The sequence below is a fragment of the Saccostrea echinata genome, unplaced genomic scaffold (genome assembly GCF_033153115.1).
Source record: "Saccostrea echinata isolate AGI-Se365-2 ecotype Australia unplaced genomic scaffold, CSIRO_AGI_Sech_v1 ptg000005l, whole genome shotgun sequence".
NCBI classification, from domain to species: domain Eukaryota; kingdom Metazoa; phylum Mollusca; class Bivalvia; order Ostreida; family Ostreidae; genus Saccostrea; species Saccostrea echinata.
The window spans coordinates 15,704,683-15,719,499 of NW_026889754.1; the positions used below are offsets into that span (position 1 = coordinate 15,704,683).

Here is a 14,817-nt window from a genome sequence, read left to right on the forward strand (position 1 = left end):
TTTATCCTTGTGTATTTGCTGGTTTAGATCTATGTACATATTTGGTCAAGAGGAAAGGTCCTTCGCCTAGGTTAATAAAATGTATGCCGTATCGCCCTAATAAGCGCTCAGGGTGCTTTGAAAACAGAGAACACGCAGTCATTAGATCCACCACTAATAAATTATGATGTAATGAAATATATGGATTTAACGAACAGTATTCAAGCTCAAAAGTCCATTAAGCAATATAAATCAGGAGCAGAGCAAACACGGACCTCTAAAGCAACAGAGGTGGGATCAGGTGTCATGGAGGAGTGAGCATCCCTTGCCGACCGGTCACACCCGCCGTGAGCTCCTTGTCATAATCGGAAAATAACAGACGACATTTCAGTGTTCAGACAAATGTGTTTCGTCGCCAGCTGGATATTGTTTGTTACAAACGCATGTTCCTTCTGTCAATTTGACTATTTGACAACTCAGTCTCTCACGATCGAACATAGGATTATCCTGAAGAGTTACCCAGAATGTCAAAAATTGCTCCCTAAATCCAAATACACTTGTACTAGTAATTCATGGTCAACTTCATCTATTAGAACTTTCCTCTATTGATTAATTACTCCTAATAATTAATATATATACAGTGGAGCCTCTTTAATCCGGAAATTTGTGTTCCCAAGCAAATCGTCCTAATTAACGAAAGACCCGGATTAACGAGACGCCCGGATTACTGAAACATACTTCGTTCACCACAAGTTGTGGGATGGGATTGGTAAAAAGTTCCTTGTAACCGAGATTTTGTAAACGAGTTCTTTATAAGCTTTACATGTAGTATCTTTTGGGATGCTTTATAAGTATGAAAATTTACTATAATATGTGTGTAGAATATATATTACATTTACGAGAAATTAAGTTTGCTGTTATCTGTCATACGTCGATACTCAGATGTCAATATCCCATACAGAGTGTTATAACAACACCATGCTCTCAGCGTGAGTTCTGCATGAGTAGCATATATAGAAAGGGAGGGGGAGTGGGATTCCGAGAAGAGAAAAAACTCTGCAGATTTGAATTTTGGAATTCTTTTTTAGGATTGAAGAAGATGCATAATTGCATGGTTAAGTTGGAGTTCATAAACACATACTGACATGTACAGTTTGTAATGTAAAATCGGATTTTCGATTCAGGTCGGAAGATGAGAAAGCAAGCTCCTATTCACCCCCCCCCCCCCCGACTTTGTTGAGATTAACGTAGTGTATAATGAACGCATACTTAGTAGCTTAGTAATGCATGATATAGACTGAAAGTCCCCCCTCTCTCTCTCTCTCCCTCTCTCTCTCTTTAAATACTTCTATTTTTAATTTCTACTTCTAGTTCATCAATTCAAGTGTTATATAAACAATTAAATACATATAAAATTTCCTTCTGATAACGTGTTAGAAACCCCAGTACTATCTATTAGATCCGCTCCCCGTTATCTTTGCTATCAGTCACAATCATCCACGATATACCAGGGTACACTATGTTGGACTCGCGCGATATCTCGTTATAGGTGTCATAGGAGGGGCGGACATTATTAATTTATTATATAAGGTAAGTGTATAATTAACATTAAAAACAAATACATATATGAAATAATTACAAAACAATGGAATTCAGATAGCTCAAACTGTAATATTGCATCTAAAAGATGACTCGAATGAGCACAGCGTTGTACTTTATCAATTCATTTGATACCTATATATTCATAAATATAAGTGAGTAAAATTGATCAAACAACAGTGAAGAGAAAAACCTACCTATAAGAAGTTGATAAATTAATGTGTTTTTGCGTCAATAGCTGATAAATATTGCTGCTAAGATTAGTAAAGTTCAATTATTATATCATTAAATATTTTTTCTCATTATACTATTCCAGATTAAATATGTTTCGAGTATTAATACACTTGGTATCCATAACAACAGTTTTATCGGTCCACGGGAAGGACCCATCAATATGTAGCGGAGATCCTGTATCTTCAGGTAAAGCAAAATGCAAAAATCTGGAACGGTGGAAAATTAAATTACGATTAAAGTTTATATGTCGTCATATATACTCATTGCTCTCCGTCATATTTTGTTATTATACCCATAGCTGCAGATCCGTAGCAGGTGGTCTGGAAAAAAAAGATTGGTCGTCCAGAGAGCTACAGATCTGCTGCTAATATACTCAGTGTTGTAATAATCTGTGGTAAACACTGCTGATATGACATCCGCTACTGATATGACATCCACTACTGATATGACATCCGCTACTGATATGATGCAACATTAGTTGATGATCAGTTATAAAATCATATTGTTATCATCTACTATTTAAACCACTTTATCATCAACGATTAAAACCATTGTTTCATTAATCACCAACATGTTAACCACATGCAGTGATTACAACATTAATTATCCACCATGTTAACCACTGTAACATTAATTATCTACCATGATAACCACCGTAACATTAATATCCAGCATGTTAACCACTATAACATTAATTATCCACCATGTTAACCACTGTAACATTAATTATCCACCATGGTAACCACTGTAACATTAATTATCGACCGTGTTAATCACTGTAACATTTATCATCCACCATGTAAACTACCGTAACATTAATTATCCACCATGTTAACCACTGTAACATTAATTATCTACCGTGTTAACCACTGTAACATTTATTATCAACCATGTTAACCCTGTAACATAATTATCTACCATATTAACCACTGTAACCTTAATTATCCACCATGTTAACCACTGTAACATTAATTATCCACCATGTTTACCACTGTAACATTAATTATCCACCATGTTAACCACTGTAACATTAATAATCTACCATGTTATCCACTGTAACCTTAATTATCCACCATGTTAACCACTGTAACATTAATTATCCACCATGTTAACCGCTGTAACATTAATTATCTACCGCGTAAACCACTGTAACATTAATTATACACCATGTTAACCAATGCAACATTAATTATCCACCATGTTAACCACCGTAACATTAATTATTTATTTACTTTGTTTACCGCTGTAACTTTAATAAAACAAATGTATCAATAATCATACAAAATATTAACCTCTGTGTCATTCAACACCCATCAAGATATTTACTTCCGGGTCATTAATATCCACCATATTAACAAATGTAGCAGTCAATACCCACCATAGTAATGAATAAATTTTAGAAGTCTCTTCTAGCAAACGGTCATGCACTTCTTAAGAATAAAATTTGTTAGAGTGCCTGTCACTTTCTTTCTTTTTTTTTAAAGTTACCAACAGACCCCGCCCGAATGTGACAAACGCTTTCTCTGCACACATTCAGTGTATTATTATGAATAAGAACGAGACCACTGATATTCACGAGTGGTTTGATGACAGCCAGAACACCGGGAGGGTAAGGCAACTGGCCCAGGGGATAGAGCTGGACGCCTGGTACAGCTATAATACTAACGAATTCATCGCATACGTACCCGGAGGAGGTGAGTATTAATTATGACGTCATTAAAGGTTTTAGTAAAGAGTTAGTGTATGCAGTAAGTATAGTTACGCTCAAGTCGCAAAATTAAAAGGGACTAGAGTATTTGATAAAAACAGGTATTAAAACTATACATACAGGTTTTGAATCGTAACGAAAACCCAACATTTTGAATAAACAAATATTGTTTTAAATCCAGAATCAACCAAATTTTATTCCAATAAAATTTTTTTCTACTACAGCATTTATTGTCTTTAAGGATACACCAAAGGCTTTTTTCAAGATTTTCAACAATTTTGACATTTTTGGCTAAGAAAAAGAAGTTAATCACTGCTTTATAATGCATGTAAAATTCTTGGTAATTATGAAATGGTTTTCTAATTATTTAACATTAATGAAACATAAACACTACCACATGTGAATGTTCCGTTATTGAAGTTTCTGATTTGATCTGTGACTGTCTGCTCATGAATGACGCAATAAATCACTGTGACCACTTGGGGAATTCTTCACTAGCCACACAGAGGTTATCAGTAATTAAACTACAGGGACTCTAGATTTAGAGAAGGAGATCTAACAGATCACTGATGACCATAAAATAGGAGGTGGAGCTTAGTTTTTGCCATCTTGCCGGAAAATCTTTCTGATTCAGAATTGAACCTATTTTACTTAATCAAAAGCATCTAAATACAGAAAAGAACCTCCCATTTTTGTGAATATGCATAGGAAATATGGCTAAGTGACAGGTATCCAAAGCTGAATCTCCAAGGTGTCATATATTCCTAGCTTTGGCAGATTTTGTTGTGTAATGGGTTTTTGCCCTCTACTGTAAAGTAAGATCAGACAGTTTGTGGTATTATTTCAAAGGATTCAGCTCTCTTATTTATTGACCAATTTCTCTGAAAATTGGATGGGTTGTTTCTCAATTGTGTGTCCAGAAAACTGTATCTCAGATTTTTTATATCTAGCTTAGTTTTGGAATTACTGAGGGAAATGTTAAATTAGGCTAATAAATTGGTAACACTGAAGTGCAAATGGCTGTAACTTTTGAATTACAAGATTTATCAAAAATCTGAGATCATACCGTTTTTAAGTTCAATCTTTAATCTTTTAGGGGTTAAATACAAAAAAGTTGATTTATAAAATATTTATACACTAAAATTTACGTAATATTTAAATATTTTGTAAATTGTTATCTTTGATAATGAAAGAACTACATGCAAATTAATTCTGGCATTTGAAAACCTTTGGTGTATTCTAAAATGATAAGTTCAAAATAATAGCCATTTTCGATCCATATAATTATGTAAAGTTTGAAGGACATATCGCAATTGCTATACTATAAAAAATCGAAGTCATTTCTATACAGTTGCTTAAAGTATTACGAATATGTGTGTGTATATACAGTCAAAATGCGTTATCTAGAACCTGATGGGACTGTGTATCCGAAGATTTGAGATATTGAGGTTTAAAAAACATCGAGAAAATTATAGTGGTAAGGACTCAGAGCTCGTTTGGACATATCTATGGTATTCGAGATATCAAAGTTGGAGATAACGAAGTTTAACTGTTTCTTTCTCTTATTAAATTATTTTAAATAAGTTTTTGATTTTGAATTTAATTTCTTCAACAAGATGTTTAATATCCTAACATTAAAGAATACATTTATTTACAGGCTGTGTGGTGCAACCGCTGAGCACATCCAATCAGCGCTTCCTCCTGGGTTACACTGCCAGTAATGGCGGGAAAATCTTTTCGGCGGCTCAGTCCCTCCATATGTCTGGTCAGGGGATTAACGAGATTTACATGGGACTAAGTAGCGTGAGGGGGATAGCGGTAGACGTGTGGCAGAGCTGTCAATATTGGCAGAGCATGGACGCCACGATGAAAGTATTTTGGTATTTTTCTGGTACGTAGAACAAGTTATAACACAAATTCAATTAAATCAATATTTTATCTTCTGAAGGTTGACCATGCATATTCTTTAATAACAGAATTCCATTCCGAATGAACAAGAAAAACTTTCCATTATAAAGGAGTGTGTTCGATGTGTAGTTAAAGGACTTACCGCATGTTTCTAAATTATTTGAAATTAAAAGCGTAAAACGTTCCCTATGACTACAGTTAATAAATTTTGTTTTTACTGCGGATAAACCGCGGTAATTAACCAATTATTGACTCAAATGAAAATCCCTGAATAAAAAATCTAAATTAATTAGATAGCGATCACGTGACCCTGTGACGTCAAAGGTGGCAAGGCTGATCAGCTCTTCACGTTAATCTTACTAAAATATACGTGATACAACCTGAATTTCCTGCGTTATGGACGACCAAATCACTGATTTTATTGATATTAATTCAAATATCCGACCATATATTTTAGAATTGTCAGCAAGAAAAAATCAGAAAATCGGATTATTATTGTAAAAATAGACGATAGCGAGGGAGACGCGGCGAAGACGAAGAAACTCGCCATCACAATACAATTTGATTTGTCATCTTATCACATGTATTAACTTATTTGATTCACAAATTTGATATCATATAACTTTGTTATCCTTTGTTTTTAACATAATATTAATTCATGCAAGTATGCCTTCATATGTTTTGTAACAGTGTAAAGGATGGCGGTCTTGAGAAATATTTTCCTATCACGAAACATTGCCGTAATCAGACCTACAGATGCTAAATATTTGGAATAAATTGGAATGAAAAACGAAAATATCTCAAAAGTCTTATACCTTTGAACTAGTTAATGTTTCTATAGTAATTGAAAAGTACATTAGGAATTGATTTTTTCAACATTTTTCATAATTAAGCTGCATATGTCGTTAATCCGTAAATAGTGTGCAACTTCTCATCTCTCTATCACTGAATTGTCGCATATGACGTCAGGGAAGTATTTCGCCCAAATCCGACTGAAATATGCATATTGCTGTATTTGAATTTCAACTCTCAATATCTCTTAAAATACGCTTTCAACAAAGGTTATCGTATTCAGTATTTCAATAAACAAGGTTCTAGATATTATTTTTCATTAAGTTAAGATTTTTGAAAAATCATGTAATAAGTCCTTTAATGCTTTCCCTGTCTTTTTTTAGCGGCCAATCCAGAGTGGGACACCGCCGTCGGCGTGACAGTGCCGATTGCCGCACGTGTCACTGGCATTATCTATGACCCGGGCGCGACGACCGGTAGAAAGTTCGACCATTGGTATGAAATGTTCCATTACAGACAAACAGTGAAAGACCCTAAAGTATTTGAGGTACAACTTATGCTAATCACTCACTGTCCTCTAATATTCACACTTGATAATATTTTTAAGTAGGATAAATTTATAGAAGGAAAAAGAATTGGTCTAACTTCTGATAGACTGACACGTGACTAATTGGGTGTTTCCTAAATATAATCCAGGGATTAATCTAGGGCATATTTACTACCGATATTCGGTATTTTCCCCAAAAGAAAATTTACCCTGAATATCCCATTTCCCTCTTTTGATGAGTAAAAAATTCCCCTGACAATGATAAAAAGCTCAAATATTTTTTTCCCTTCATAAAAAATGGAAATTTAAAGTAAAAATGTTCAGAAGATGTGAAGTATCGTTTTACTTTGCTATTTTATGCACTTTAAATGGTTATTAAAATGATGAAATTCAGTTGGGACCCCCAATTGTGCTAGCCCTACACCCTAAACATGTTATAACATAACATGTTATTTCATATTCATTTAAATGTAATTTAAAAAAAAAAATCTCTATAAGTTTCAATATCTTTAAAATAATTTCAAAAAAAAAAAATCGTACTGTATATCCAAAATTTGAAATTCATTCTAGTTTCTTTTTTGTCCAGAGAGACCACAAATCTACTTATTGGGCACTCTATATGCATGCAGCGCAACGAAGTGCGAGAACAAATATAGTGTTAGGTCAACTGAGTGACTCAATTGACCAAAATAGAAAAGATGCCTTATATAGATGCATAAGGTGCATGAAAAAGAACATTTAGGTGTTCCTACAAATAAATTTGATGTTTTGTTCTCTCTTTATTCAGACACCAGCTGGGGTTCAATGCCCAGGACGGAAGAATACTAAAAACCTACCCACAATGCCCCCTGCCTTCAGCTTTATGTCAGAATACGTCGACAAGACAAGGAAAATTGTGTCTTTCATGAAGGTTCTATGATTTTTTTTCCAAAGGTCATATATGTATCCAACACAGCGATTTTTGTTTATATATTCAGCAGAATTTTAACGCGATATTTCTTGATTATACATGCAATTGAAGGCTGAGTTTGGCTATAATTACCCTGAGTTAGCTATATTTATCCACCGTGATAAACCTTTGATCCGCCTCTGTATTTCACAGGAGTACTATTCTTTTACTGAGAAGATGGTGATGTACTATTCCCGTCCACTGCCCTCCGACATGAGTCCTTATGGTGTCAACGATCTGCGAGAAATCCATGACTTCAACACAGGTGACAGCTAACACTTTAACACGCTACTATAAAACAATACAGGTTACAGCTAACACACTAAAAATATTACTGTTAAGCAACACTGGTTGCAACTAACACACCAACTAATATTAATGTAAAGCAACATTGGTTACAGCTAACACGCTACTGTAAAACAACACAGGTTACAGCTAACACACTAATATTACTGTAAAGCAACACTGGTTACAGCTAACACACAAACTAATATTACTGTAAAGCAACACAGGTTACAGCAAACACACTAACACACTACTGTAAAACAACACAGGTTTCAGCTAACACTTTAACAAAAATTGCTGTAAAGCAACACAGATGACAGCTAACACACTTGAACAAAGATTACTGTGAAGCAACACAGGCTACAGCTAACACTTGAACAAAAATTACTGTAAAGCAACACAGGTTACAGTTAACACACTAACAAATATTACTGTAAAGCAACAAAGGTTACTGCCAACACACTTTAACAAAATGCATTACAAAAACAACACTGGTTACAGATAACACACTAGTAAATATTACTGTAAAGCAACACAGGTTACATCAGACACACTAACAAAAATCACTGCAAAGCAACACAGGTTACAGCTAACACACCATCATAAATTACATGGCGACAGCTGCCTTTGACCGCAAAGTACCTCTTCACCCACTAGGCAAGACTGTCGGCAGCTAGGTCATCGATTAAGGCACACCTGCAAAATGATTTTTTCAAAATGTTATAGGTGTGGCTTACATCATTGACACGATGTACGGTAACTGCACCGTGCAGCCTATCAAACAGACGTTCGACACGCGGTTTGTGGACAAAAACCACCTCAGAATCAGGAATGCCCAGGAGTTCTTCTACTTTGACGTCATCCAGTACACGTATGAAGGCGTGGTACGTATGTCACGTGACGTGCATAGAACTTTCATCATGCAGCACTAGTAACTTATGGAGAAAGAATTGTTCTAGTATTCTACGCAATATAAATTTTATTTTTCATATTATTGAATAATTCCTAGCTCTCTGATTGGCTGAGATGCAAAAATACTGCAGAAAAAAATACTGAACTTCCAGGTGAACATAGGGATTTATTTTTCCTATATTGGACTAAAAAATAAATTGAGAAGTTCCAAATTGACATAAATAGTTCTAGAAATTTATTTCACTTGCTCCATACTTCCACTCAGATGAACATAGCATTCAAGCACAGAGAATCTGGAGTGGAGATTTGGGGGGGGGGGGGGGTTGCAGGGGGCCTCCCCCTTTTCATGATTAATTTTTTTTTAAGTTTACACATTACATGCATTATGACACTATACTAATGTCTTTCAAACTGATAAAAAAAAATAAGTAAATTTTTACTTACAGAAAACGGTCCGTAACATCGATTGTGACAGCTGGGTTGGGGTGAGGGCGAACTGGCCGTCACCCGGGGTCAACTCCACATGGCAGTGGTACTTTGCATCCGTATGTATATTAATACACTATGGATGCAAAATCAATGACCTGAAAGCACTGAGATTCTTATTTCCTTTTATGTACATGTAAAATGAATTTATTATTATGAAACAAGTGAATATTGCTTATTCTGAATATTGCTGTCTTACTTCATTCAGAATCAGTGGGCCGAGGTTAACACAGGCGCTGCACAGGGTGGTACCCCCATACAACTGGTAATAGATGCCCCCTCGGTAAGTCATGGTTTGTTTGTTTGTATGTATGTTGTTTAACGTCCCTCTCGAGAATTTTTCACTCATATGGAGACGCCACCACTTGCCGGTGGAGAGCTGCAAATTTTGTCCTATATTCGGCACTTACGGCCATTGAGCAGTGAGGGATCTTTTTCGTGCCAGCACCTACTGCGACACGGGACCTCGGTTTATACAGTCTCATCCGAAGGACCGGTCTCTACGTCCCACAGTCGGATTCGAACCCGCGACGTAAGGATCAACTCCTTACTCCGCGACTCTAGAGCAGACGCTCTAACCACTGCGCCACGCGGGCGACGTAAGTCATGGTATACTTACGTCATATATAAATTTAGATTGTGGGTTATTTCAAATTCTTTACTGTAAACACGTATATTTTTGTGTCATATATGTACGCAAATTAGTAGCAATTAAAGACAATAGACATCAGGATTGTCAAGCAAATAACGTACTTGATAATACAATGTATGTCTCGAACTCTTGAAAGTACGTTGAGCCGAAATCAACAATTAAAGTACATTTACGATGAACCATATGGTAAATTAAAATTTTGTCCTACTTCATTCATGAAAGATTGTTATTGGAGTTTTGAAAGATTATTTTTGTGTACTATAATTCTACAGAAAAAAGAAATTCAAAAGTCTTAAACTTTGACCTTTATAGTTAGCTGACCCATCACAATAAGTATACTTTTATATTTAGGTGGCCTATCACAATGAGTGTAACATTTTTTACCTATGACTTATATATTTAGTTGGCCTATCACAATGAGTTTAACATCTATATCTTTGACTTATATATTTAGGTGGCCTATCACAATGAGTTTAACATCTATATCTTTGACTTATATATTTAGGTGGCCTATCACAATGAGTTTAACATCAGATTCTATATCTTTGACTTATATATTTAGGTGGCCTATCACAATGAGTATAACATCTTTAACTTTGACCTATATATTTAGGTGGCCTATCACAATGAGTATAACATCTTTAACTTTGACGTACACACACCGGACGTTCTGAAGTTTGACATCAGTCAGTGTTACGTTAATAGAAACAGAAGGAAATTCCAGCTCACTTTTTCAGGTAAATTGTGGTTTAATGTCTTGACGAAAACATTTTGGAGTCTCAAGGAGAATTATGCATGTTTTCCCCCTGCTCTTTGGTGTTCGACTTATTTGTTTTGACTGCTTGAACATAATGTAAAATTAAAACATGAAATGATTTTAGCGAAAATAAGTGATGAAATGGATAGCTGTCTTATTTACTTCAAAAATTAACCCCATCCCACCCCAAGTTTAAAGTGTGTCACAGCTGAATGAAAAAACGAATTTTCTAATCCCATTGAATAGGTGATTACAAATCAGCAGTTGATGGAAACTTGGAAACATTCAAGTATAACATTCTCAAAAGCCTTGTCTCCACTCTTAGTGTATCTGCCATCAGGATAGCTAACCTAAATGTAAGTACAGCATAAGCTTTTTTAAAGGGATATCTAAGTGAAAGTTTAAGCACAATATTGCAGTCTGTACTTTCAGTATTTCTGCTATCGGCAAGTTCAATATTGATAATTTAATAAAGTTTTTAGTTCTTGCCAAAGGATATTCTAGGTTTAAGAACAGGATTTCTAAATAGATTATAAGGAGTTAAAATACTGTTCTTTTTCACAAAGGACGATGGGCGATTTCTGAGATACTACATTTTTTCAGCTTATGCACTCTTCCTGTTTTTTATTGTTTTACAAAAATAATGCATACTTGTATATTGTGTTTCCACTATTGTAAACCAACTACTATTCTTTTTTTTATTCACTATTCATTAATTTAAAATCCATCCACGACAGCTGATTTTCATGATTGGAAATATTCTACATAAATACATATATAATTAAAAAATTGCATATTTATCCTCAAATAATAATCATTTGCAAGAAAAAGGTAACATACCTCGCGGAAATGCAAATAAAATTTGGTTTTACAATATTTTGAAACTGCAGCAGAGCATTGATTATAAAACTAATTGTTATACTTCCTCTATTGACAGGTATATTATAGTCCCACAGACATAATAGTTTCCTTTGAAATATTGGACGTCGCTCCAGTCGTGGGCGATGTTCAGAGCATCGTCAAAGAGACGCCACTAAGTGTCGCTGCGAATACTCTACAGACAAAGGTCCAAAACGCCCAGTTCGCCATCGCTCTAGATAAAACGGCCTTCCCAAATGTATGTATTATGTTTTCATTTCAATTTGATGTAAATAATTTTATGTGTTCTTTTGTTTCATTCATTTTGACCTATGCTAATTAAAGTTGGTGTAACTTTAAAGGACTAGACACAGATTTGAAGTTAATATTTTCTCAAATTCTCTGTATGATATCATGACTTGTATGTTGCTATAGCATTTCACACCTGGTGAAAAGTAAACTGTTTTTGTAAACAGGGCATGAGCTCTGTTATTGTTAATGTTTAAGTTTCACCGGGTGTGTTCAGTTTGTTAAACTCTGCACACACAACTGAGCACGGATTGACAATACTGATGAGTTGGTTTTGCTTTCTTATATTTCTACTCTGAATTTCCTGGATTATAGTTTTTAATATTTTTCATTAATACACAACAAAATTCTACTTTTCTTAAGTATTAAGGACAGAGTTTACTTTGTGAAAGTGCAAGGATGTGTCAATCAAACGCATTCCGAAATTCGTAGTTTCAATAATATCCAGATAAAATAAGTTTTTTTTATTATATTTCCATGTGAAATGCTATAGCAACATATGTCATGATATTACAGAAAAATTTGAGAAAACATTAACTTCAAATCTGTGTCTAGTCCCCTTTAAAGACAATATAAATACCATCATAACTTACTCATGACCTACTTATAATGACCTTTACCTTTGACATCAGAGTCAAATTGCATACGATAGTTAACCATGCAGTATTACTGAAAAAGGTCATTTTTCTGTTTGATTTGACACATTTTCTGTACAAATTGTTGGGCTATTATTTTCAAACCTAGTTCTCCATTCATCCAATCATGACAAGGAGCTCAAGACGAGTTTTACCAGTCGAAAGGGGATGTTAACTTCTTTATGGTACCTAATCCCACCTCTGTTTTCAGGTTACAAGGCCATAGGTCACTTTTGATCTCAGTCTTACTTTTCTTCTTTAAATTCCTTCAGTAAAAGTGAGCTCATCAAAGTTTTATGGCCCCGGAGCCAGAGGTTCGAGTTTGCTTTGCTCTCAATTTTGTCCTGATTAGTTGGACTTTTGTGCATGATTAGTCTGTTATTTTAATATTTCCTTTAAACCTATTAACCAGCACTCCATACGACAATGAAATCAATCTCTTGTACTCTCCTTATTTTACAGATACCTGCCATGGTGCCCATTAAACAGTCTTTCACAGAAACAACTTATCTAAATAACAAAGGACAAACAGCAGCAGCCAAGACAGGATACAGTCCAGGTAATTATAAAGTCATGTAAACAAGCTCTATAGAATCAAAGCTAAAAAAAATAGAGAAATCGCCAAACTTTCCACCTTTCATTATAACCATTCTTACAATATCTTAAGGGAGCCGACTGGGGTTTTATTGTGTGAAAACTACTATAGAGAAACTCTTTAATTTTATACCATATGTACCTTACATTGACTTCAGTATACATACCAAGTTTAGTGAAAATCTACCGTCTGGTTATTTTTTAGGGACCATCTCAAAATACAAGTACATTTACTATAGGATTATATAGGAAAATACCATTTTTTCGCACTTCTGAGCAGATTATATAAATGCTACTATAGACTTTTTGCTCAAATTATATTATTTGATTGGTAATACTATATTGTACATTTTTTGCAAGAAACACAAAATTCTACCGTCTGGTTTCCAGAGGGGGCATCTCAAAATGTCAAAATTCATGATATTTTCCTGTTTTTATGGAGTACAACAAAACATGACAGATACCACAGATTGACATAAAAAATAACAAAAATGATTGTTAGATTCTCAATTTCCTATGTTAAAAATTTCAAGAGCATGTATTTTATACTTTTTATTTTATGGCATAATTAATGACCCCGCTTCAAGAACTTCGGTTATTCATAACGTCAAAAACACACTATTATGAGGTCTATCTACCCATCATTTGAAAAATCGTTTAAAAAATCAGTAATTTAAAAACTTAAATTAGATATTTTAACCTGAGATTTCCTAAATTTGTTAATTTTTATAAATTATGTAAAAATAGTTGATTTAAAAGGGTAAATACGCTTTATTTTACTATGCTGCGCGAAGTATTGCGCAATGAAAACCCCAGTCGGCCCCCTTAAATGGATTCATCCAGAATGATTGTTTATGGTTCTATAATGACATTATTTGATTGACAGGTGCCATGGCTGCTGTAGGCATCACATTACCAATAGTAGGCGGAGCCTTAGGAGGAGTGTTTGCTTATTTCTTCTTCAAATAAACATCCAACAGATATCCTTAAGCAAGGTAAATGTGGTATACTTATGAGAATTTTTTCCCTTCACTTTCTAGACATTATCTTATTCTTTCTCTCAAACATTCTGTAGCCATTCTACATGTACAGTTACTATCCCATATCACCATGAACACAGATAGCCTAAATCACCATGAACACTGCCTAAATCACCATGAACTCAGCCTAAATCACCATGAAAGCAGTTAGCCTTAATCACCATGAACACAGTTAGCCTAGATCCTCATGAAATCAGTTAGCCTAAATCACCATGAACTCAGCCTAAATCACCATGAAGGCAGTTAGCCTAAATGTTGACAGAAACATTGAAATTATTTCACTATAACATAAGTAAGGCATAGGGGGAACCTCCTCCCCCTTCCTTCCCAAACATGGGGTATGTTAAAAATGCTGCTTATTAGCCTTGTTGTCAAATACAGCTGGAGTGATTTTCTTGCAGGTTTCTGAGTTACATAAGCTGAGCTGAGAAAAGGAACAGAGGATGTACGAGACACCATCAGAAAAAAATAAACCTCCAGTCTCTTGGTGAAACTGACTCATAATTTATACAAATCTCTTTTTTTTCTTTGTATTTTACATGTACTTGTATTAATATGTGTACAATATTGAAT

General features: G+C 34.6%; 1 protein-coding gene across 1 annotated transcript; it reads left to right on the forward strand.

Moving 5' to 3' along the window:
- Positions 1 to 1,501: 1,501 nt before the first annotated feature.
- Positions 1,502 to 14,817, forward strand: LOC133179822 (uncharacterized). The gene is made up of 16 exons (XM_061314501.1): positions 1,502 to 1,573; positions 1,895 to 1,998; positions 3,297 to 3,506; positions 5,178 to 5,411; positions 6,604 to 6,767; positions 7,555 to 7,677; positions 7,870 to 7,981; positions 8,728 to 8,885; positions 9,360 to 9,458; positions 9,608 to 9,682; positions 10,665 to 10,788; positions 11,055 to 11,164; positions 11,746 to 11,925; positions 13,073 to 13,169; positions 14,091 to 14,199; positions 14,646 to 14,817. The coding sequence occupies exons 2-15, from the start codon at positions 1,902 to 1,904 to the stop codon at positions 14,171 to 14,173; spliced, it is 1,866 nt and encodes a 621-aa protein (XP_061170485.1). The 5' UTR covers positions 1,502 to 1,573; positions 1,895 to 1,901; the 3' UTR covers positions 14,174 to 14,199; positions 14,646 to 14,817.